General features: G+C 36.8%; 1 protein-coding gene across 2 annotated transcripts in view; it reads left to right on the forward strand.

The window, feature by feature from the left end:
* Window positions 1–676: 676 nt before the first annotated feature.
* Window positions 677–25,091, forward strand: part of Calcr (calcitonin receptor) — a 39,289-nt gene continuing 14,874 nt past the window's right edge. The window contains exons 1-7 of one of the 2 annotated variants that reach the window (XM_051151993.1): window positions 677–749; window positions 6,431–6,584; window positions 7,894–8,004; window positions 10,271–10,383; window positions 13,459–13,550; window positions 17,650–17,776; window positions 18,755–18,865. In XM_051151993.1, the coding sequence (XP_051007950.1) occupies window positions 699–749; window positions 6,431–6,584; window positions 7,894–8,004; window positions 10,271–10,383; window positions 13,459–13,550; window positions 17,650–17,776; window positions 18,755–18,865 (759 nt within the window). In that variant the 5' untranslated portion in view covers window positions 677–698. The remainder of the gene's footprint in view (window positions 750–6,430; window positions 6,585–7,893; window positions 8,005–10,270; window positions 10,384–13,458; window positions 13,551–17,649; window positions 17,777–18,754; window positions 18,866–25,091) is intronic. The other variant, XM_051151994.1, reaches the window with a different exon arrangement.

A 25,091-nucleotide genomic window follows, 5' to 3' on the forward strand; every position in this document is an offset into this window, starting at 1 on the left:
GAAGTTCAAAGTAGCTGCATAAATTTGTTTCATATTTAGTGTTATATTTAAGTCTCAAATAAAATACAAGAAAATATGTTATATTATATATAGCAACTGTAATACTTAGGCTCTCAGGTCAGTAATTTAAAATACCAAGTTTTAATCTGACAAATGCTCTAGTAGGTATTTTTTTTCTTATTGTTTGTTTTATAGCATACTACATTTGGTTTGCTAAACTTGAGAAATAATAATAAATTACACCCGTTATAAAGTTAGTGTTAAAATTGTACCCATATACTGCTTGAGACTCCAAAATGTATTTCATGACCTGGTTATCTTGTTAACACATGTTTTACTTGGCTTCCCCTGCCTCTGTGTTCAAATATAGATCTTTCCATCCATCTTATAACCTATATTAAACTGCTTCACTCGGCCTAAACTCTTTTAAAGCCAGGAAATCTCATTTTAGCTGAGAAAGTGTTACTAGATATGATCAGAAAACTTTAGTAGTGCCTTAAGGACAAGAGCCAGCTGAACAGAGAAGAGACGGAGGAACATGTACCTGCAAGTATATCACAGGCATAATCTTGTTTCTATGTATTGTATTTACTGTGTATGGAGAGTGAACAGTGGAAAGATATCAGAGCTATCATGTTCTAAATCTCTGTTACTTTTTATACTTTTCTAGGAAAAGGGGGAATCTTCGCAAACCGAAGATGAAGTTCCCTCTTGTGAACCGGTTCACACTTCTGCTCCTCCTTCTGGTGGTAAGTGAAGATCATGCTGGCCGCGTTAGTGCGCGTGCGCAGTAGGGAGGTGTGCGTGTGTGAGTGTGGGTGAACTTACAACTGCAAGGAAACCAAACCTCAGTTTTGTCAAACTGTCATGTTTGTAGACTACATAAATCTTAATTGGAATGACTATCAATCAGTTCATGCCTCTTAGTTTATTCTCCCAAACTAGCATATTGTTTTAAACTAGTAAAACTTTCTTTAGCAAACTATATCTTAATTTTATAAAAGTAGAACAATATTTGGAAACCCAAAAGACCTCAGTAAGGATGTTGTAGATGCAGACAGTTTTGTTTTGGTTATAAATGCTAACCCTTACACATTTATAATGCAGAAGTAGTGGAATTTACAGATCAGAAATTTATACTGTTATATTTCATTCCTCAAGTTAAGTCCTAATGAAATATATAAATATTTCTTAATTTTGTCATAAAGTACATATTAGATATAATTTTATTTATTTTTAATTTCATGACTTAAAACAAATTTTAAATTTAAATATATTCTGATCATATTCTTCCCCTCCCTGAAAGGATATGGGAGAGTAGACATGATTTTTTAAAACTACTAAAATTAGCAAAATAAATTAGACTACAGATCATTTTGCTGTGTTACAAAGCTATAAACTGTCAATTTTATTAAAAAGCTTTTGCTAATACATTTTATAATATACATTGAAAAGAAAATATATATTTTATCTATGTACATGAGTTATAGGCTATGATAACTATGGTTTATAGGCATCTCTTTTCTACCAAACATGTTTGAGTAGGGTAAGTAGATAGCTCCAGTGTTGCTACCAAGACAGAAAGAAATTGTCTTCTTTGTATTAGTTACATGTTTCATTTGGATGATTTTTCCATTACACGACATTTGACACATCAATTCCATCAAAAAGGGTTAATTCACATCAACATATCTCATAAAATCTTAAGTGAAACACTCTTAATTAGCCCACACCATCACTTTCTATATAACATATTGCCGTGAAAGACCAATCACAGTATATTTATTAATTACTACCAATTGATTTCCCAGTTTGTCCTTACAGCAGTCTTTTTTGTCTTCAGGCCACCACCTTCCTGTGGCCTCTTTTACATTAACCAAACACTGATTGCTGCTCCCAGTGGGCTCAGGGCAATGGTTGGGACATAGTGAGCATTCAAATGATGTTGGTGATGACCACGGCAATAATGATTAGTGAGGAAAATATGGAAAGTAAAAGATTCTTCTAGCAATCTTTTGATTTTTGCAGTTATTTGTATAGTTAATTGTTTTCCCCCAGAAAATATATAGGACACCAAACAGGCATTTGACCATAGTATAAAAATGTGGGGTCAATATGCTGGAGCATTTGCATCTTATCCTTAGTTGTTTGGAAAAGTATAACTAAAAGCAACAAGTACTTTTAACATATACATTCACCACTAAGGATGGTGACATGCACATCTTAATTGTGCCAATTTCTAAATCCAACTAATATCCTTTCCTACAATTAATACTTGCTGTTTTGATTTATGGGTTATAATGTGGTAATTTGATATATTACAGTAAGCAATGATCAAGATAGGTTAACACTTTCGTTAAATGTTTAAGAAAGTTGATGGACACATATCCATTTGTGAGCAATTGTGCCCAAGGACAGTAGCATGGAGCCAGTGAGCTTGAACCAAGGAGAAGTGCAGTGTTTCCAACATTCTAGAACAGGCTCTGAGTGTTACAGCACTTCTAGAAACTTCCACTAACCCAAAAGTAGACTGATGGTCTCATATGCAAGTAGGAGTTACCTTGGCATAAAGTCACTTCATTTGAGGCCATTTTCCTCTGTCTTTCATGTTCATTATGAACTAAACCTTTTAGAATGTAAGCCCCACAAGGGCCAGTTCACTGCTGAGTTTTCAGAACCTGCAGTAGGACCTGGCAGCATATGGAAGATATTTAGAGTATTTTTTTGCAGAAAGAACCTGGTGACACCTCATCTGCTGGCTGCTGCTGTGGCAGCTTGGCCGTCATATGTGTGATGCCACTTTCTAAGATATTCCAGAATGACACCACATATATGGCAGCTAAACTGCTACATAGAACAACAATTATGATATAGGTAGGTAGGCAGGTTGGTTGGCTTTTTGAAGACTCCTGTAACATGCTCCTGTCTCATTGTCACCTTTATATAAGCATGACATTATGTATTTGTTGAATTGCTAAAAGCATAAGCACAATACTTGAAATTAGTCAAATTGTTTCATGTCTTCCATATTGCTTGATTGTCTCATGATATCTCTGCTGGCTTTATTTTTAATGTTTAAAGTAATACTATCTCAATAGCAATTTTGTTTGCATGGAATTATCAGAAAAGTTTAATCAACAATATAAAATGCTTATATATGTGTGTGTTATTTTAAGCAGTACTAATTTTATGATTAGAAATATACTATATATTTCTATCTGCATTTATGTATTTTTATCTGTCTATCTATCCATCCATCCATCTGTAAATGGAATACCCCGAGGTTCATGTTGTTTTAGGAAGAAAGTCATTGAGAGGTCCAGGCACCACTGGGAACATTCTACTCTCAATGCTCAAGCAAGGACCAGGCCAGGAACAGCCCAGAAGGCTGTGGCTCATCTGACAACAGATGTTCTGACTTTTTCATTCTTTCAGTGTTGAAACAATCTCTATTGAACCAAGCTCCCAACCAAGTTCACTGGAGTTTGTTTCAGTATTGCAAGAATGGTAAGTATATGAAGCTGCTCCCGTCAAAATAACCTCATGCGATCCCCACTCCTGCTGATGTTACAATGCGCCGAACCTAATAAAGATGTCACTGAAAACACAAGTGTAGAGTTTTTCTATTTAGCATCCTTACACATAGTATTTCCCCCAGGCTTCCATGAATTTCCAATTGCTACAATAACATTCCTTAATGAGCTGCCAAACATGTAAGGAAAGAATTCAGAACTTGGTTCTGGAACGATCCATACCTAAAGAAAATAATTCCCAATGTCTAAAACTTTTAGCATAAAAGAATATATATATATGTGTATATATATGTGTATGTATATATACATATATATGACATTCTAGCTTCTAATTTAATTAGAAGACAATGAACAAATGGCACACAATTAAACATATAAAGCCCCCAAATGGTTTCCAAAATAGAGAAACTATGAAGATCATTCCCACAAGGGCACTATGAGCGTCCCTTCTTTGCTGGTTCAGTCATATTAATTTGGATTTTTAAAATACACTCACATACACTCATTCAAATGTGAGCAAATTAACTGTAAAGAACAAACATAAATAAGGAATCTCTTCAAATCCATTTAAGCTGAGCATAAACACATTCTAACTTCTAATGGTATATCTGAGGATGTCCTCACGGATGTCATTGTTCAATGTCTCGTGTCCAGAACATGCTTGGTGCTTGTGTTTCCTTCTAGACTGTAAGCTCCATGGGAGCAGGCTGCACACCTGTTTGCTTCAGCGCCTCACCCTCAGTAATGTCTGGCTTGTCAATTCCAGTGAATGTTTCTCACTGGAAATCAGTGAGAAATGAGTCATGGCAGAGAACTCTGTTTTGTGACTTGGTTAAATGGGTTACACAGTTTTAATTATTTTACTAGGATCACCAATTTCATGAATTTAAAACATACTGAAATTTTAAATCATCAATATTCAAACACGAGAGTCAACTTGGTTCACAGTAAGTGCCTATGTAATATTGTAACAGTGATAAGTATCTACCCCTTTTACTCTGTGAACAGTTCCTACTCAGCTTACTTGCCCCATGTCTAAAACAGAATCCACCTTCCCCTACAGACATTTTGACTCCATATCTGCATTCTGCAGTAGTCCCCCCTTTTCATGTGTATTGACTAAATGGTTAGCTCTCTGACCATCCCCCCCCAACCCCCCGTTCCTTATATTCAGTTAAGCCTTCATCTCTCTATAAGAAAATGTTGAAAAAGCTGTGTTCTGTTGTTCTACTATGGGGTGATCTGGCCCAGACATTCAATTCCCAACTGCCCGCCATAAAGTTTAAACTGTGGAACCCTAAATGCTGCTGCATGAATTTTACTCGACTTCTGCCTTCAGAACCTTTACTGGTCAAAATATGTAAATTATTTCATTATCATATTTTGATCACAGCAGATTAAATGTGTTGAGCCAGGCTTGCCTTTGCTTTGTTTTGCTTGCTTGTTTTGTTGTTGTTTTACCTTCAAAAATCCATAATATCTGATTTTTTTCAACCCTTTACCTACCCTAAATTAACACCCCCTTTGGTCAGGATGGTTTTAGTGCGGTGTCATAGCAGTCCCTGAGCCTTAGTGTGTCATTCCCCTCGACTTTCCTCAGTCTTTCTTCTCTACATAATCTCTCCCGATACCCAAGATCCCAAGATCCTCGTATCTATAACCATTACTAAATATTTTTGCCCCACCTCACTTTTCTACTCTCAATTTCACATATTTTGTATTGTAAGCTTCACATTGGTGATACATTATCACAGGGGCCTTAGAGAGCGGCACACACAGGATCAGTGACGTTTCACCATGACTAGCCTGGGGTATTCAGGTCAACCTAAGAAGGAGATTTACTTTTAGAGACTTCAGGAAATCTTTGAATGGAACATATTTGTGCCACAGATGCACATAATTAATAAAACCAAGTAAGCACTCATTCAGTGGATATTATAGAGAGCCAGCAGTGGCATTCACACCTTCACACAAAGAAAGAACGTTCTGGAGTGTGAGGGTCTTCTCAAAAAAAATAAATAAATAAATAAGCTTTATTCAGGATGTAGGGAGCACCGCTACAGAGTCCATCAGGCCCAGTGGCTAAAGAAATTGAATCCTATATTATTACAAGCTAGAAAAGATAGCAGGATGGTGGTCACTACACAGGTACACACATGTACAAAGACACAACTTATCAGAAGCCAAGACGTGATGGTGACTGAATGGAAAAAAAAAGTGCCAACTTGTTCTTCAGGTTGATGTGCTAATATAAACAGTTAAGAATTACATTTGCTTGCCTCTCTGAAACTGAACTGCTGTGTATAGGTTAAGTCCTAACAAAACCAACTTGAGGAGCTCAAAGTCAATTGTTTTGTTTGTTCAGAGGGATAAAACAGGCAAATTTTTGACAGAATACACAATCCAAACCTGAGCAAAACTTAGCTGAAAATATTCACTAAAGAAACATATTTATAAAAAAAAAAAAAAAAAAAAGAAACATATTTATTCCACTATTTCTATTTTTTAATATGTGAGCCATGATTCTTAAGATTTTCAAAGATGGAAAAGTTGATTTAATAATGGATATGGTTTGGAAATCAAATTATTTGTACTTTTCATGTGTACACTTTCCAAAGACAATAAATTAAAACAACAGGAGATTATTAATATGTGTGTGAGTGTGTGTGACTGGTCTACATTCTGAATAGCACATTGATATTGGTACAAATATAAATACATAAAATATAAATGTGAAATGCAACATTTTTACTAAAAATATTTTATGTGGAGTTCTACATAAATGTTGCTTATAAAAAGGAAAAAAGAAATGTTTTCACATTTTTAAAATCATCACATTTATTTATGCGTTAATTCATTACTTACTCTGTAAGTAACTAATTTTACCTTTTCTGCAGAGCCCAACTCCAGTTCTTCAGGCCCCTTCCAATCACAGTGACTCTGGCCTTCATCACGAGCCTTTCCTGTACTTGGTTGGACGCAAGAAACTGCTGGATGCCCAGTACAAATGCTATGACCGAATGCAGCAGTTGCCTCCTTATGAGGGAGAGGGTAAGAGAAGTCATGTGAACCTACTTCCCAATAGAGTGATGAGTAGCTGGAACGGAGTTGAGTCACAGTTGTCAAGTTATAGTGTGTGTGTGTGTGTGTGTGTGTGTGTGTTGTGTAGCACATTTGATTTCCCCCTACATCTAACATCATTTTGCCTGACATTTGCCCTTTCAACAAAATTACCACAGTAACTCGGCATTCACACCTAATAAGTCCAACCAGTACAGAGCTGAGTGATGGCAGGGAAATGGAAAGTGATGGGCAGAGAATCCACTGGAGGCAAGACCTGTGCAAACACTGTCCTGTTTGGATTAATTGGGCATCTCTTTCCTTCAAAGTCAATTCCCTGACACGGTCTGCTAGTTCTTCTCCCTCGCTTCGGCATCCTCAGTTCCATGGGGGATTGCCTCAGTAAGCATCGTTAATCTATGTTCTTCTGTAGAGTCATCTTTGATAGTTTCTGGGCTATGTGTAGTCTACTTGCTGTAGAAGTCCCAGAGAAAAATAAAAAGGAAGATTGTGACAGACAACCCCTGGCAAAGCCTTTTCTTGGCATGTCTCTGAAACATTTAGAAGATTCAATGAGAGTTTTGTGTAACCTTAAAAATTCTAAGACAAGGCTTTTTAGAAAGGTGGAAAATGATGAAATATACTCTATTAATACACACAGTTACTTTTAAGTATTTAAACAAAAGGTTTATTAGATGCAACATACTGATATGCTTTATTAAATCAGAAACTATCCTCATCCCTATGTAAATATATTTCAGTTTTTGAAGAATTAATTTGTGACATGAATTTTGAAAAATAATGCCCTGGCTGCATTTTCTTCACTGTTATGCAGATAATGGTAGGAAAATGTAGCTCACCTAACATGAACTGTGTTACAATTTTAACTCAACTTCTTGGTTGAGTTTCCTTCTTAAAAAGGTAAAATTTCAATAAGTAAAAACTTAACATACTTCTGAGACCATTTGATTAATTTCTGTGCTACTCTTTAGATTCCCTCCACAATTAAATAAATGGACAGGAAGTCATTATTTGGGGCTGCTTGCTTTATGAGAAGCCCAAATTCAAAACCTCTTACAAAGAAAAACAAGAGCCCTGCCTACTTTTAATAATGAGATATTTTCCCACTGATGTACTAAAATCATTTGAAAGTTTATTTAAAAAAATTATTGAGGTGGCTCATTTGAAATATGATTGGTCTTGACTGCAATCATAGGATCAGCCTCTCTGATCACTTCAGAAAAGAGCCTCTTTTAGTTAAACCACATGTTTCAAAGCCAGTTTTTTCCTGAATTCCCAGGTCCATATTGCAACCGTACCTGGGATGGGTGGCTGTGCTGGGATGACACTCCAGCTGGAGAAATGTCCTATCAGCATTGCCCAGACTACTTTCCAGACTTTGACCCAGCAGGTAAGGTCTTTAGTTGCATTTTATGTTTCTGTTTTGAGTGAAAATATATTAAATGCATAAGTAGACTCAAATCCACTTCAGCTGTAGAAATAAATAGTGATGTGTCACATTGAATATCACCTTTCATATTGCAAAGTATTTTCATACTTATTGTCTCCTTTTACACTTACGATATTTAACACAAAACTGCAAGTGAATCCAATTCAACCTGTGATGTTGAGACCTCTCTCTTCAGAATTAAGTATTATTTTTTAATCTTCATGTAAACTTGTACAAATTGGAATACATTCATAACTTTTAAGGGGGGATACATTGCTTTTTCTGGCCTTGATCCTGTCATATACACATGGTTAGGTGGCAAGCTAAAATGCACAAACAGATGACAGTCTAGGAGGATCAGGTTCCAAGTGAAATGAGATAGTGAAGGGCTGCCATCACTTATTTTAAGTTTGTCTCATATCCAAACATGGAAGTCTTTAATCGAGGTTGTTCTGTGATTGATAGTCAGGGTAAATTGTCACAGCCTCAGTCCAGAAACTAGACAGAGAGATGTGAGATTGGATAAGTTGAAACTAACAAAAAATATAGACAAGCCTGATATAAAAGTGGATCGTGGTTTCAGAGGTCAAATAAATGTACTGAACAGCTGTGCCTTAGGAAGCAGAGCATACCAGATGTGCCTGGTAAGACAAATACCAAAGGGTTAGTGATGGTAGCTACTCATGACAGAAACCTCCTGACCAGATCCAGAAAAATCACACCTAGCCACCCTAGAGGAAAAAAGATCTGCCCCATTAAGTTAAATCTAGAAAATACTGAAGAGGTTGTATTAACTTTAATCAGAAAAGAGGTCCAGATGATGAAACTAAATGGGATCACTAAAGACACAATGTGCAAGTCTCTAGAAAAAGACACGAATTGGTTTTTCTGAGAGTCTAATGACCTGACCTGGCCACAGGTGTGAAGTGTCTCTGGAATTCCCATAAGAGCAGAGGTAGGAGCTCTTCACTGAGGCAAGATTTTTGAAATACTTTGGGGGCCTTTCCCCAAGGGAAGATCCGACTTATCATTAAAGCCAAAATCCTAATAGTAGAGATAATCAAAATATATAAGGGCTGCTTTATAAACCAACACAGCATAAACTAAAGGCCAGTGCTGGCCAGCCACTTCTAGGAATCTCATTCTGAAGGATGGTATATGAAGAACGGGCTGCCAGCAGTTCCCTAATTCTGAGCTACATTCCTGTAAACTGGAACCAAAATGCTACAGGATGAGACTCTTCTGGCCTTTATTATCTCCTCCCAACACATGATGCTTCGTTTATCTTGACCTGCCACTGCATTAAAGGTGACTTGACTGGCACACGCACAAAAAAAAAAACCCCGCTGTTTTGCAATTGAGGCCAAATGGGCTCTTGCCAAAGTAGCTATAAATATTGACTAAAAGGCAAGTTTTTGATAAGCAAAGTAGGGGTTTCCAGTCCTAGCTCCATCTTTTCAGTCTAGTTTTTAGATGGAACACTTGTAGCTAAGAGATTGTTTCAATTCTAAAGGAAAGAACATCTTCAATATGTTTTTCTTCAACACATTTCAAGGCTTTATGATTTAATTGTTGGCACAAGGCGACATCTTCATAACACAAAAATGCTCAATGAAATGTCAGAGGTTTCATTTTGAAGAAGTGCTTGATAAAAGACAGATTGGGTGGGTGCTGAGAAATCTCGGTCAGCAAGTTTGTGAAAGCGGGACTATCTTGAGTTTGTTTCCCAACACATAAAAATCTGAGCACAGGGGCACACCTTTGAGTCCCGGTACTGGGACGACAAAGGCAAACATATCCATTCAAGTTTGCCATATTGCTAAGTTGATTTGGAGATGCTTTCTCAGAACATAAAGTGAAAAACAACAACTGGGAAAAGCACATCTATCTGTCCTCTGTGCACACCTGCACATACACAGGAGCATGTCCACATGCAAACACCACATAAAAGCAAATGGTGAAAGAGTGAATGTCAGTACTGGAGTCCTGAAGAAGATATAGTTTACAGGGATGTGCTACAGTGTGAGCAGGAGCATGTAAACAAGGAGGCATGTGAGGCCTCCTGACACTTGGGTTCACTCTATCAATGTCAAAGTGTGAGATGCTCCATGTTATCTCTCCATTCAAGCTCTACAATGTGATTCAGTCTTAGGAATAGCCTTTAAGCTATTACATCTCTTCTTGGGATTTGAGATACTCATCCACTACCATTCTGTCCTATTAACAGAAAAGGTTTCAAAATACTGTGATGAAAATGGAGAGTGGTTTAGACACCCTGACAGCAACCGAACCTGGTCCAACTATACTTTGTGTAACGCTTTCGCTCCTGACAAACTGCATGTAAGTTCTAGTTCAAATTTCAGTCTTGGATGACAATGCCACTATTTGTACATGGAAATGGATATAAAACTATAGAAATATATGCTACCAAAATGAATCACAGAAACAAACAAAAAATAGTTTTCTGTGAGGAAATATGGTTTCTGACGTTGTCAGAAAATAGCATTTCCCTTCTTGTTGGTGCTCATCATCACTACCTCTGTTTGAATGTGGAATGGGACCAGTTATAACAAAGATAATACTGTACATGGGATTTCCTTAGTGCCATAAATTAGGCAGCACTTTGAGGAACTTGCTAGCACCTTTCTTCCTGTAGGAGAGTTTCAGAACCTCTGATTCTCAGAAAGCAATCAGCCAAAGTTATTCTCTCTTAGTGCCCATGTTGGCTATGACCTTAATTCTACTAAGCTTCCCATTGGTACAATGAGGGCAGCTAAGAAAATCTTCAGATGTATTAATTCTCATGTCTTTCAGGCTGTGAAATACTTGGAATAGTTTGGCTTAAAATGTTTCTTTAAGCCTGTTGAGTAGGGAAACAGATACTATTTGTCTTTAAATAGATTAAAAATCTGTAAAGATTGCTAAATCTACCAGAGCTCTCTTACCCTTTAGAGCTAGAAGAAATAGCATCAATATTAGCTATAAAGAACATCTCTGAACAGCCCTGCTAGCTATAACATGTGCAAATCATTTCCTCAAAGAGAGGCCTGCGCATTAAGTAGTTATTAAGTTAGAAACTAAAAAGCGCTTGATGCTTTGTTTTGCTGTTGAAAAGTTTAGGAGTATATAGATGTTCTCCTTTATTACAACTGAAACAAATAACAACAGCAAAACCAAGGTAAATAAAGGCCAGCTGACTAGTGGGCCACCTTGTCACGAGCTCAGATGAGGTCACCAAAGCCAATGGCCACTTTACAAATTGCTTAGCTATTCCACATCATGGATACATGTCTATACCTTTAGTGGAGAACTAGACATTTAGTGAAGTCTGATGGAAGTGATGTGACCATGGAAGGAATTTCATGGGTGCATGCTAATTAGTTAGAGTGTCAGGAGAAATGCAAATCTAACTAAATAACTCTCGGCGTTGTTGTGTTTGACCTCTTCAAACAACTCTGCCCAGTTGTAAGAAAGACATGGTTGTGAGAATAAATGTTCTCCTTCAAGCACCTGATATGATGGTTAAAATTCTTTCTTTTCATGAGGTCTTCATGCAAATACAGTCCAAAGAAATTTGAAGAAATCGGTATAGACTTTAATTTAAAAAAACCCAAACCCCTCAGTCTTGAGAATGACAAGAAATGGCAACTAAATTGTGAGCTGTTGGTTTAATTTACACATTTACAGAGTTTTATCCCAGAAGAATAAATATTTAAATATTTATTAATTTTAAATGTATTAAATATTTATTATTAAAATTTTAAATAAATATTTATTTAAAACAGAGTACCCCAAAAGAATGTTTTAGTCACATGTACTTTTCTAATACAATAAGACAGACTTAAGTTACATAAAATATTCTTAGAAAATTTATTCCTGGGAGAAAAAAATTGGTGCCAATCATTAAGTTTTCTTGAAAAGCTCTGGAATTCCTCCCCCTCCCAAAGCTATCTTGAGTGTCTATCCACTACTATTACAGGCCAGCTCTTCCCACATCATTGGCATTGTCTGTAAGAAAGAGAAATACTGTTAGGAGAGGTGCACTAGTGAGCACAGAGCATAGGTGGAACAGCATGGCATATGTGGATAGTAAGCCAAGTGGCACAGTGGACACAATTGAAAAGAAATTGGCTAGTCCGTTTTGAAATTCCTGTAGTCTAAAAAGGCAGTATTTATTTTAGCACAATACGTATACATATGCAGAGGTTTGCATGATTTTACATGATATAATAATAATAATAATAATAATAATAATAATAATAATAATAATAATAACCCCATCCCTCCACAAGGCAATTGACAATAATTAAGATGCTTAGAGTATATAAATGTGACATTTATCCCTAAGAAGTCATAGAAATTATCCATCTTACCTACATTGTTTTTTACTCATATAAAACCTAATATACACATGCAGGAATGCCACAGCAAAGTCAATAGATTAAAAATATGTACCTGCAACATTATATACATAGTATCTACATTAATGAAACAGTAAATGAAACAAGCAAGACCAGCAGCAGATCCATTTCAATTATAACTGACAACAGTGACTAAATTACATTAACCATAAAAAACCAGAGTCAGGATGGTGAGGTCTAAAGAGAAATTGGGACAAAGACAGGGAAACAAGCGACTGGCCAACATCTTCTTTTTGTACAATAAAATTGTAGTGTAAAAAAGAAAGAAAGAAAGAAAGAAAGAAAGATTGTGGATGACCAAGAAGATAAAACTATAATATTATGAATTTACTAAGAAAAATATTCTTCTGAGTCAACTATCATAACACTAAGAGAAAAGAAATAAGTTAATCTTGGGCATGAAAAGAATTAAATTAGCAAATTGCTTTCAAGGGGAATGCTGGCTTCTTCAGCCAAGAAAATACTAAAGGGATTTTCCAATTTTATTTAAATTGATATATAAATATATATCTCCTTAAATTTGAAGTTAAATTAAAGTGAGAAACCTGGCCATCAGCCTCCCTAATCCGCCTAAGCCACTCTAAGTGTCTGGGGCCAGAAGGATCTAGAGAGATTACTCACCTACACTTCAGTGGGTTAGACACACCTGCTGCAGATAACAGGGTCCCTGGACATAAAACCTGCCTGGATTGCTTGCTGAGATTAGTAACAATAAATTTTAATGCATTTACAATCATTTCTGCAATATTTTGAAAGACACTCATCTCAAGGAGCTTCGGTCTTTGAAAATGGTACAGTTTTTTTTTACCATATACACCACTAACATAGAAAAACAATGCCATCCACCGAAATAGTTGTTATCATTTTAAGATGTATTTTCAGGGGGTGAACACTGGTTAATTCATCCTTGCATTTAGAAGTTGAAACTGTTGTTCCTTTCCATAAGCACTGATCATCTACTTAGGAGAACTGTTTCCAACTCTTTCTCTTGTAGAATGCATATGTCCTTTACTACCTAGCTCTTGTGGGCCACTCTCTGTCCATTGCCGCTTTGGTTACGTCCATGGGGATCTTCATGTTTTTCAAGTAAGTGCATTTAAAATACCACTTCTTTTTAAATCTAGTGTCAGCTTTATCTAGTATCTGGTTTCCAGAAAGATAATATCATAAGAAAAGTTCTTTAAGTATAATCATCCTCTTATTTTTATTATTATTGATTCTCATCATCCTTATATTCCTCGATTTACATAAATACCAGTAAATCTTGGAAGAGTATGGATACAGGGATTGTAGGAACATGTGCCATTGGGCATGATAAATTAGCAAGAAAACTGAAATGAGCTAAATATACTTTAAATTCTACCTGAGGAGAACAAGATTGGTTCCTTATCATCTTAAAAGGCAATGTGCCTCCTTCCTGTAGTAATTCTGCAGACCCATAAGAACCCAATACAGTAAAAGTTCCTTTTACAACAGCAAAGGTTCCATAATGGACTGACAAGAAAGTATCCTCCATTTTCTTTCACTCACAAGTCCTCAAGTTCAAATGCAGCTGTCTAATTACGAGTTGTATAATAAGTGGATTGAACTGGAACAAGAATGAAGCTGATGAAGCCCTAAAAACATCTCACTGAGAAGAAAGGGAGCTCTCTCTCTCTCTCTCTCTCTCTCTCTCTCTCTCTCTCTCTCTCTCTCTCTCTCTCTCTCTCTCTCTCTCTCGCTTTGACTCATGCAAAGAAGGTTAAAGAAAGCTCTCAGAAGCAAATAGTTCATTCTCCAGTGTCAATTCATTGACCTTGTTAGCTGTTGTTCAAGACAGTAACTGTCTAAGACACATGGGAACAAAATTCCAGTGAAGAATTTAACCTAAAGTTGTATCTATATGTTTGGTTCCGTTACCTATGGTGAAGGCATTACCCTGACAGACAGACAGTCTCATCAAGAGTGGGGGAATTTCATCTGTTGGTTTTGTATTTTTAAGGAGTGAATCCACTGTGTGTGTGAGATATTGACACGTGGTACCTTCCTTGAGTAATACTTCTCTAAATTAAAGGCAAGAGGCACCACATTAGCCTTTTATAAGAATCCTAGATTCCAGGTTAGCATGGAAGTATCTTCCACTTAGATGTTTGGGTTCTTCTATATTTTATCATACAAAATAAGACTGCCTAGGAAAAGTGAGAACTCTGCTCTCTGTTAGGAAATGAGAGCTAAATACCTGAACAACAGCTAAATATCTGATATGTGCATAAGGGATATTATGGAAATTCTGTAGGGATTCCATCTTGCAGGGAAAGGCTACTTGTTTTATTTTGTTCACCTAAAATGTTCCCTTATTAGAGATGATTACCACCAACAGTTGGCGAGCACAAAAGCCATAGGGGCAAAAGCCTATGGAAATTGTCTAGTAATTGTGTCTGCTCTGACTCCACAGATAGGAGGACCCCAGCAGATGAGACTGGGGACATGATGGCTTTGTTATCAATAATAAGCAATCACAGCAGCTTGATTTTTCCCTCTAGATGTAATACATGAACAATTAAAGTAGAAGACAAACACAAGAAAACCACAAAAACAATCTGAATATGTAAGGCATTGTGTCCTCTTTAGATGAGCATATACAGGACTCTTTTAAATAGCTATACATTTGAGTCATAAACTCTTGGCTCATGAGTGAGGTGTTTACCATGAAAGTATGGGGGCCTGAGTATAGAGTCCAGCAGCCATATAAAAAGCTAAGCAAGGCTTGTCTATAACCCCAGCATTGGAGGATCAGTAGAGAAAGATGGGCACCAATCTAGTTGAAATGGCAAGCTCCAGGCTTAGTGAGAAACAGGTCTCAAAAAGTAAAGGGCAATGCAAGGCACCAATATTGGCATCTATCTGGTCTCCAAACTCATACACACAGTTACATCCTCAACCGCTCTACACACACAGAAATACATCCACACATATCAAATGAAAATAAGTTAGAAATACTATATACATAATGAATATTTATCAAAATAAAGCCCCCCATAGTTTATGCTAGCTGTTTTACCTATATTTACAAGTGTAAATTTAAAGTAAGCCACGTGATAGAGACACCACAGGTAAGTAAATATGAATAATCTGATAGATTATTGACCAACACAAAATAAATTCAATCACAAATGTTTGAGATAATTACCATTGCCATCATAGCCATTACTGTTATGGCTATGTGTGTGTGTGTGGAATGACGCAAATTATGATGAGATTTTCTTGACTTCCTAATTCAAGTAATCCTCCATGCTTAAAGGATGTTACATGCAATTAATATATAGTGCCTTGGAAATAGGCTAAAAGAACCCTAATTTGATTTTTATTAAAATATTTCCTTGATAATGGTAATGGTAATTAGCCCAAGGGGAGACTGGTCGCCTGTAAACACATCCTTAGCACAATGACTGCTCTCCTTTGATCCTTTTTAAATATCATCTGTATCACACTTATAAATCTTATATTTATTACTACACCTAGGCAATTTTTAGTGGCTAGTAAATGGCATAAGTGAATCATCAATAAGTTCCTTCCATAGCAGGTTTAATAGAAGAAAGGCTGATAAAGTCACAAGACATGAAGAATTAATTACTAGAATTAGGAGAGTATTTTCAATTATAATGATCAGAACACAGCAGAGTAATCACAGTACATGATTAATTTTGGAATGCCTGTTCATTTCTCAATTGCTCTTCACCATGGTAAATAAATAAATCATCATGACTCGCAGCAGCTTTGATTTAAAAGCATGATGCTAAAAACCTACCTTTGAGTTCTTTTTCTAATAAAACCACAAGAAAAGTCAAAGAATGAAATTTTTCCAAAATTCTAATCACATAATATAATAAATGTAGCCTTGGCTCCAAGGCAAGTGGCAGGGGCCATCGTCAGATTCTGTAGTCACTTAAGTATGTGATAAGGTATGAGAGTCAAAAAAAAAAAAAAAAGGAAATAATAATGTTCTTGGAACCATCACTTCTTTATTAAGCTGCTCAAGACAAGTGTCTATAAATTCAGTACATGGGCAAAGTGAGATATTGCTCAACCTAATTAGTCCCAAAGAAAAGTGATTCTTGTCATATCCTTCATACAGCACCAGACAGCTCTTCTAGAAAGCTCTGAGTGTGGTCCAGAGACTGCCAAACAGCAGCCTAAACCTCGGAAGGAGAGAACACATATAACTGATTTACAGCCTGGGGCTAATAATGAGGAGATGCGAACTGAAGTCTCTGGCTTTCTAGGAAAGCAACAAGAAGAGATAGACATACTCATAGAGCTCACGTGCTTTGATGCCAAAGATCAGTACCCCAAAGCAGTTGTCTACAAGTTCACTCTTGTTTTCAGTAACGTCTTTAAAGTACATAAACCAGAAACTATTAAGGACATTTGTTTTCGTAAGATTAAAGAATGTTACCAGCCCTTCTAATGTTTTATTATACCTAAACCATTAAAGGGGTTGTGAAAGGGAAGAATGCTGACCTATCACTAGAATTTGTCTTTTAACTAGCAAAATTTTGCCAGAATTTTTCAGACAATCAGCATCACTTTTAAGATCCTTAGTGCCCATTACAATGGAAAGTTTTATATGTGCACTTAAATTACATCATTTATGTGGAACCTGTGCCCCCCCCAAAAAAAAATCATCATCAATCGATGTCATCAGAGGTAAGGCATCACCAGCCTCACAAACTCAAATCTGATCTCATTTGGAGTTCTTTGCTGGTGTCTACGCTCCACCAGCAGAAAATGGGCAAAGAGGCAGCGTGAGAAGCCTCAGGAATGCCTTCAGGACATGGACCACGTGCCTTGTCACAGCAGCAGTGAACATACTCTCTCTCTCACCTCATTCGCCCCATGTCTTCTGCGTGTTCGCAGCGGGGGGCAGTAGCCTTGCATTTGCAAGTGCATACCAATCTCCCATCATTTCTTCATTAACGACCTTTCTCTTAATTAGCTCTATAGCATTTACTATCCCTAAACATGATTTTTCCCTTTCAATCTTCCAGTTGTTATTGGAAGCCACCGTGAGAAAGCTAAGTCATGAGATGCCACTGGAAAACAGTTTATAAAGCTTTCCTTTAAAACTCTGAATTACTCAACAGTCTTTCCAAGAAAGTTGAGCATTTTAATGACACTTCATGCTCTTATGTTATCTTTCTCCTAGGAGCCTGGGATGCCAAAGGGTGACTCTGCACAAGAACATGTTCCTTACCTACATCCTGAACTCTATCATTATCATCATCCACCTGGTTGAGGTTGTGCCCAATGGAGATCTGGTGCGACGGGATCCTGTAAGCATTATCTGATTTTGGTTTTAACTTTATTGTAAAGAGCACAGTACTTATAGATAGGGAGCATGGTTCTAATCAGTTGTTTAACGCATAATGATATTTACTTCCATAGTTGATTTTTTTTTTCATTAAGAAAGCCTATTAGTAGTTCTTGAAAATAATGTTTACATGTTAAAGGGGTGGGAGTCATTGAATCATAGGTAAATGGGGATTATGCAATGAATCATATGCTTTATGGCTACACAATAACTCATCAATGTTAATGATCTATTAATATGTATGGGAAAAAATATTGAGTGCTTCTTGGGAATACAGATAATACTAGGCACACTGTACCAGTGCTTCCCAGTAAACCCCAGCTTGCCACTGAGTATTGCAGTTGGGCCAAGATAGTCAGTATTTCACTGTTGTGCTGCTAGCATGGCTGTTGCAATCACTGCAGCTGCAAGTGCTTATGCTTTTACTCAAATGAATCCTACAAATATGGTCAAGTTCTCTGTCTGTATGCTTTGGAAAAGATTCATATTGACATAAGGAAATAAAAAGAACCTAAGGTCAATGGACACACGCTCATGAAATGCATGCCATGTGCACCATCCTCCTATGCATTGCCGAGAGGAACCGAATTCATTTCGCTCTATTCACCAAGAATTCTCATGGATTCCTTTTCTCAGAACCATCCTGAGGTTTGCTTGCAGTGATTCACGCTTGTCTTCAACTGTCTTTCTTTCTTTCTTTCTTTCTTTCTTTCTTATTTTTTTTTTCTCTCTCTCTCTAAGATTTTCTCCTCATAGGAGTTCTGAGTATGGCTGCACTGTAGCCACCTGGGGGAAATATAAATATTAGTTAGTTGCTATGCGCACGATGCTGCAGTCCGGTTGCTAAAGAGTCAGTTCGGAAAACGGTTTAATGATGTAATTATTACCTTGCATATGACATTGTCAACATTTGATCATTTTTGTTCTGAAACATTGACAGATGCATATGTTTCATCATAACACACATATGTGGACAATGCAGTGGGAACTGTCACCACCCCTACCCCTGAGTGCAAAGGAGGGAAAGATGGACCCTAATGACAGTGAAGTGGTAATAATGAGGACTGAACTCCAGAAACTCGGGACTCCTGTCTCCAGACACAACCAGCCTGGGACAAACCCACAAATGGTGGTGGGGGTGGGGTGTGCTTTGTCCTGATTCACCCTCATCTACTAGTTTGTGTACAGGCTCCCACTGACTGAGCTGAATCTAGAAACTGGAGGTCAAGGAAGCCTTAGAAGATCTAGACAGATGTCTGTGTGTGTCCAGGACAGGGGGAATGGGGAGGAGATGGAAGCTGGTAGCAGGAACTGCAGCTGTCTAGCAAGTAGGACTGGCCAGGGCATATTTTAACTCTTGTTTCTCTGCTTTAACTGTATTACGCAAGCATCTATAGATAGCCTCATCTTTCAAATCTGGCATTTGACAGTTCTGCCAAGCCAATGACAAAAATGCATGAAATCTGCCCTGAGTATGCATCCTGCATAACAGTGGCATAGCATGAGAAAGAAGCTTAATTTGGCTTCTAATGAAATCCACAGTGTTAATCATTTTTCCATTTGAAAATATTCATAAAATCATTATGATTCTTCTTTAAAATCCATGGCATCTGCTCTTGGACATAAAGTCTTGTCTTATCTAAAGAACTGTGTAACCAAATAGGTTTTCCTTGATGACTTTTCTTTTAAATGCCAACTAATTGCAATAAAACTGATCTCAATTAATTTAATACTAACAACATGCCCTATGAAAAGTGCATATTTTTTGCCCTATTTTTAAAGTTAAGAAACTAAAGTTCTGTGAAGACAAATTCCTTTCCTGTTATGAATACTTGGAGATAGGATTCAAAAACAGCCCAGTCGCATTCAATCCTACCTCTCTTTTCTATGCTCTTGATGGTCTGCTATTTCCTTATGTTCTTGAAAAAACAACAGTCTCATCCATTTCAATGATTCTCTGTAATTAGCCATCAAAATACAAGCAATGCACTAAGTGTCTCTCAGGATTTTCAGAGTTTTGGCTTTTTCATTTCCCATTAAAGGGTGGCACTTCAGTTACTGAATAATCAACCACACTGACCTGGGATTGGTGCTCAGCCACATTGCAAAGTACTTATGCTCACAGATAGATTTCCTCCCATCTGCTAAGCTTGCTCCCCTGCTGTTAATAGCAAAAAGAATCCTCACAGTTTGTGAGATCTTGCTGACCTTGTTATCATCTTGGGACAAACTAAAAATATCGTATTCACCACCCCATTACCACGTTTACTACTAAATTGTAGAAACTGGTGCAAATGTATCCATCAAATGAGAATTAAAAAAAAAAAAAGAAAGAAAGAAAGAAACAAACAAAACACTTTGTTTGGTTTTAAGGACTTGTCTTAGACTCCAAAAGAAGTATAACATTTCTAGCCTTCCTAAGAGCATAATACTGTAAGCTCACAAGGTTTCTGCTAATTGTTGCCTTGTGACTAAGTCTATACATCTTTGTGCTTGATGTTCACAAAGAATTTACTATGCAACTTCTTATTCATAATAGTCTCATTAGCTATCTTTGATAAATGCCTTCAATTTCATAGGATGTCTTAGTGGAAGGAAGATGTGCCAAGACACTTTTCCAGTCAAGCTGTTCTTAGCCATCACCAGATCATCCTGTATCTATCCCATTGTCTTCATAGAAGCTGGGGAGCAGATGCCTGGAGAGCTGGCTTCACCATTGCGCTGCTGACTTCCTGGGAAAATGTCAGTGAGAACTTAGAAGAGCCATAGAAATAAACAGAAAGGTTTTCTCTAGTGTTCAGCAAAGAGCTTGATTCTCTCATATACATAGAGCAAAAGGAGCCAAGTTTATTGTTAAGGCATGAAAAACAAAAAGCTGATTCTCCCAATCAGTACATTTTCAATCAATCTAACAAACTCATTATTTTAGATATAGAAGAGCAAACCCTCTAAAGAAAATCTATGGAACGCTGAAACAAAGAATTGTATCCAATCAATGTAGCATTTAGTGAGCACTCAAGATTCACATTTAGTCCTCAGTCTGAACAGAAGTGATACTATTAAATGACAGTATGCTCTGTGCCTTCATCCTCACCATCCTTAGGGATGAGCCAAGGCTCACACAACATACTGTGTTCTGCAACCACACATGTAAGAGTCAATGATAGTTTGTCCTGTTTTGAAATATGGCTGTTTTATCATGAAAACCAAAAGAACACAAATCTGTATATATTTCTCTATGTGTCTTAAGATGAAAACTGTCTTTTGTCTGAGTCTAGACAAAATGAGAATGGGCTACCAGTATCAGCTCAATTACATGACAATTAAGTGATGGCATAATGTGTTCTTATTGACAATTCCCAACGTTTTATCCCTGAGAGAAAATATGAAAATCCAAACCTCTCACTGAATCATTTAAATAGTATAGGCTAAAAGACAATGATTACATTTCCAAAAGTGAAGTAATGCTTGTAAGCCACTCAGTGAAACCTTTCGTGAAGAAGAAAGACATGAAGTGATTTGCTTCAGATGTAGTCCCTATTCGAATAGTTATGGATTTCCAACAAGAACTGGTTAAATCCATCAATAAGCGGCCCAGGACTACTGACTCTGTGGAAGCAAAACAGTTTCAGGAGTTTTCGTAAGCAGGCACATTTGAAATGTTTCTGCTCCTTGAAACTATTACATCTCTAGAAGATGCAGAGTGAAACATGTATTCTCTCACCTTGCAAGTCTATCTACATGTGTATTTCTGAAAGCCCAGTTCTTTGAGAATCTTTCCCCACCCAGAACATTATTTCTGTGGGTTATAGTAGACCCCATCATTTATGTAAAAGAAAAGAAGGCATTTTCTCTATTGCCATACAATTGAGAAGAGAGAGTAGACAAGAACAAGGAAAATTCAACTGGTTTTTCCCAAGCTCCGTCTTTCTTGGTAGTGAAATTCTCCTGACTGATGAGACAGCCATACCAGCAACCAAAGACTAAGAGCCATGTTCTCAATCATACTAAGTTATATGCAGAATTATACATTTAAAGTTATTTTAAGGTAGTCATTTGAAGTCTTACTCTTAAAAAACAACAAAAGCACAGCAATCCAAATAGTACAAAATCAAGGCTCTGCTTCACAATAAAAAACAGAGACAAGGAAGAAAAAAATCAAATAAATAAATAAGTAGGAAAGAAAACACAACAGGAAAAAAAAACTTTTTGGAAACGAAATGTTCAGACATTGTCAATCTACAAGTATTTATTGAAACATAATGTAAATACTCTAGCCATAGTCACAAATTGAAGATAAACTAATTCACCAGCACACTTTCTATTTCTGAATGTCGTGTGGACATCTGTCTCCTTTAAAGAAAACCATAATACATAATTTTCAATGATTCTTTTTCTCTCCTAAGTAAACCAAAACAGAGAAGTGATGATTTGCCAAGTTAAGTGACTGAATCAGTAGCCAAGAGGCACAAAACTTTTTCTATCCAATAACTAAGGGGATATATTAAAAAGAAAAAAATCATTCTTGATGAGAGAGGCCACCGAATGTGGTTGGACCACTCTGAGAAGAGCATTTATTTTAATTGTGAGGGAAGAAAAGACATGGAGCATCCCACTCAACAGTGGCGAATATCTATGCCTCTGCACTCCCTTCTCATCAAAGCATTCACTCTCTGCCTCCAAAGATTTTACAGGTGTATTCTTACCTGTAATACCCAAGATAAGGCCAAGATAAGAATTTTATTCCTTCACCTTCTTCTATTTTGCTTTTTTTTTCTCTCTCTCAAATTAAATTCAAAATAACTCATGCCATAAATAAGGGCTGAATAGATCCTCAGTTTACTGAGTGATGTGAAAATTGCCCGTTGTCATTTAAGCATTCCATTTCCATAATATCCAAATTTTCGCCTTTCTTGTTCTATCTGCTCATTTGATGATCTCCATGTGGAGTCAGGAGGCAGATTTAAAACCATTGTTCTTGTTGCAGATGAACAAAGCCACTAGGGTACTTGTCATTTTCTAGAAAGCAATGTCTGTCTGAACTTTCTATCTGGCTTTAAAAGGGACAATATGGGAAGATTGGTTTTTGCTGGGGACCTGAGCACTTTGCACCGCAAAAGCTGAGACAATCAGGTTATGCTTTTTATAGCATCTTATCCAACTAAAGACAAAAGAGTCCCAAGCTCCAAAATGGCATGATTTTCTTCTACCTCTCACTTGAGCCACCAGACTATACCAGAGCATCATTCTAGGAGATTACAGAAAGGTCAGCCTGGAAATGGACTGAGACTCTAGACACTGGGGATGGCAAAGACCGGTGTAGAAATGACTGTCCCTGCCCCATCGATGGCAGCTGGCACAAGGCAGGACATGGGAGCGATGACTGAGAGAAAAGGCTGGAATGGAAAGTCCCCAGTGGATTAAACTAGATGGGACTGCCTATTTCAATATCCTGTGGGGAAAAAATAGACTGGAATAAACATACCTGATGGATTTTCTGGGTGATATAGGAAATAATGCCATGATATGGTCCTGTAATGAGTAGCCTACGCTGGCCTACTGCTCTTCATTTTATTTAAAGGGCAAAACCAGCTTTCTGGGGGAAATGTTTCTTAAAAATTTGGCTTATCTTTCTTTAGCCAGCCATTATAATCATTACACAATGCTACAGATTTTGTGTCTGATTTAAAAGAAAATGGAGATGGCTGAGTAGCTCCTATATTTATTGCATACTATTAGAATATTACAGTTACAGTGCCCTAAAAGTAAAGGGCATGCTTAGAAGGGCGAGGAGCTGAGCTCCATGTACATATCTGTGTTTAGATCCCATCTGATCATATGTGTTCAAAGGAATCCAAGAGTATGATTAAATCTAAATAACTGAGATGTAAGGTGCCAACAGTCTAGGACTGTGTACTTTATATTTAGTCTATAAAGTGCTTATTCAAACAAACAAAATAAGAAACTTCAAAGGAATATAACAGAATCTAGACTCTATACCAGAGCATCTAAACATCCCAATATAGATTATATCTAGAAATAGTTCAAAACTACCAGATGTTTTTTTTTTTTTAAATGGAAGTATAACCCATTGTCAGGAGAAAATACCACCATCTTTGATGGCTCATTTCTGTAATCCCACCATAGGTAGGCTAGGGTACAAATGTTGCCATGTGTGTTAGGCTTGCCTGGGCTACAAGAAAAAAATAACAGAATTAAGATCAAATGTTAGTTAATCCAGACATTAAAATTATCAATCTATGTAGTAGCATTAAACTATACTAGGAGTTATGAAAAATGGAAAGATAAGAAATATTAACCAAAAAGTTGAAATTGGACTAAAATTGGACTACATGGAAATTCTAGAACCAAAAGGTAGAGTAACTTAAATTTAAATATGTTACATTAGATTAGTTTATTTACAAAATGGAGACCAAAAGGAAAGATCCAGCCAAATCAGTGGGTAAGCAGAAGTAACTGTTCAATTTGGAGAAAACACATAAAATACCAGGGGATGGATAGTCTCAGGAACAAGCAAGCCAAATACGTACAAATTTAACATACAGATACCATAAATTGCCATGAAGAGACATCAAAGAACTGACTGGAAACAAAATGAAGTTTAAAATGCCAAAAAAAAAAAAAAAAAAGTACAAACTTTTTTGAGAATAAGTAGATTCATTTTGTCTTAACCAAACTCCACTTTATGAACAAGGAGTTCATAACCTTAGGTAAAAATGGTCATAGTTCTCTCTGTACATAGTCTAATCTCAGGAGATACCAACAAGTGAAAACACACGGGACCAATGTATTTACCTCAGTAAGTCTATGTATCTAACAGAGAAAACCAGAACATGCTAAATGAAGTTCAGTACATCTTTTTTAACTTAATCATGAATATTTTAAATTGTCAATTTGAAACCTGAAAACTGTGAGGCTACAAGGCATAGTGAAACCAGTATACTTTTACCTAGTGAAGGAAACTAGAAAACTGGCTTAATGGCTGCCAAGTATTGACCACTAAAGAGTTTCGGCATATGGAACCTACCCATACCAAATTAAAAACAAAACAAAACAAAACAAAACCATTGTGCAAAGTAATATGGCTCTTTTAGCAGGGAAACAGGATAAAAGTAACAGGGTTTATTTGGGTACTTTGTTTAGGGAGTGCCATCATCAAAGGATACCTTTTCTAGATACTTAGAAAAACATGACAAAGACCCAAAATGCAACTGACATAAAAATTCATTCTAGGAGAGTTGAGCCCAATGTTATAC

This window comes from Acomys russatus, chromosome 10, assembly GCF_903995435.1.
Source record: "Acomys russatus chromosome 10, mAcoRus1.1, whole genome shotgun sequence".
Lineage (NCBI taxonomy): Eukaryota > Metazoa > Chordata > Mammalia > Rodentia > Muridae > Acomys > Acomys russatus.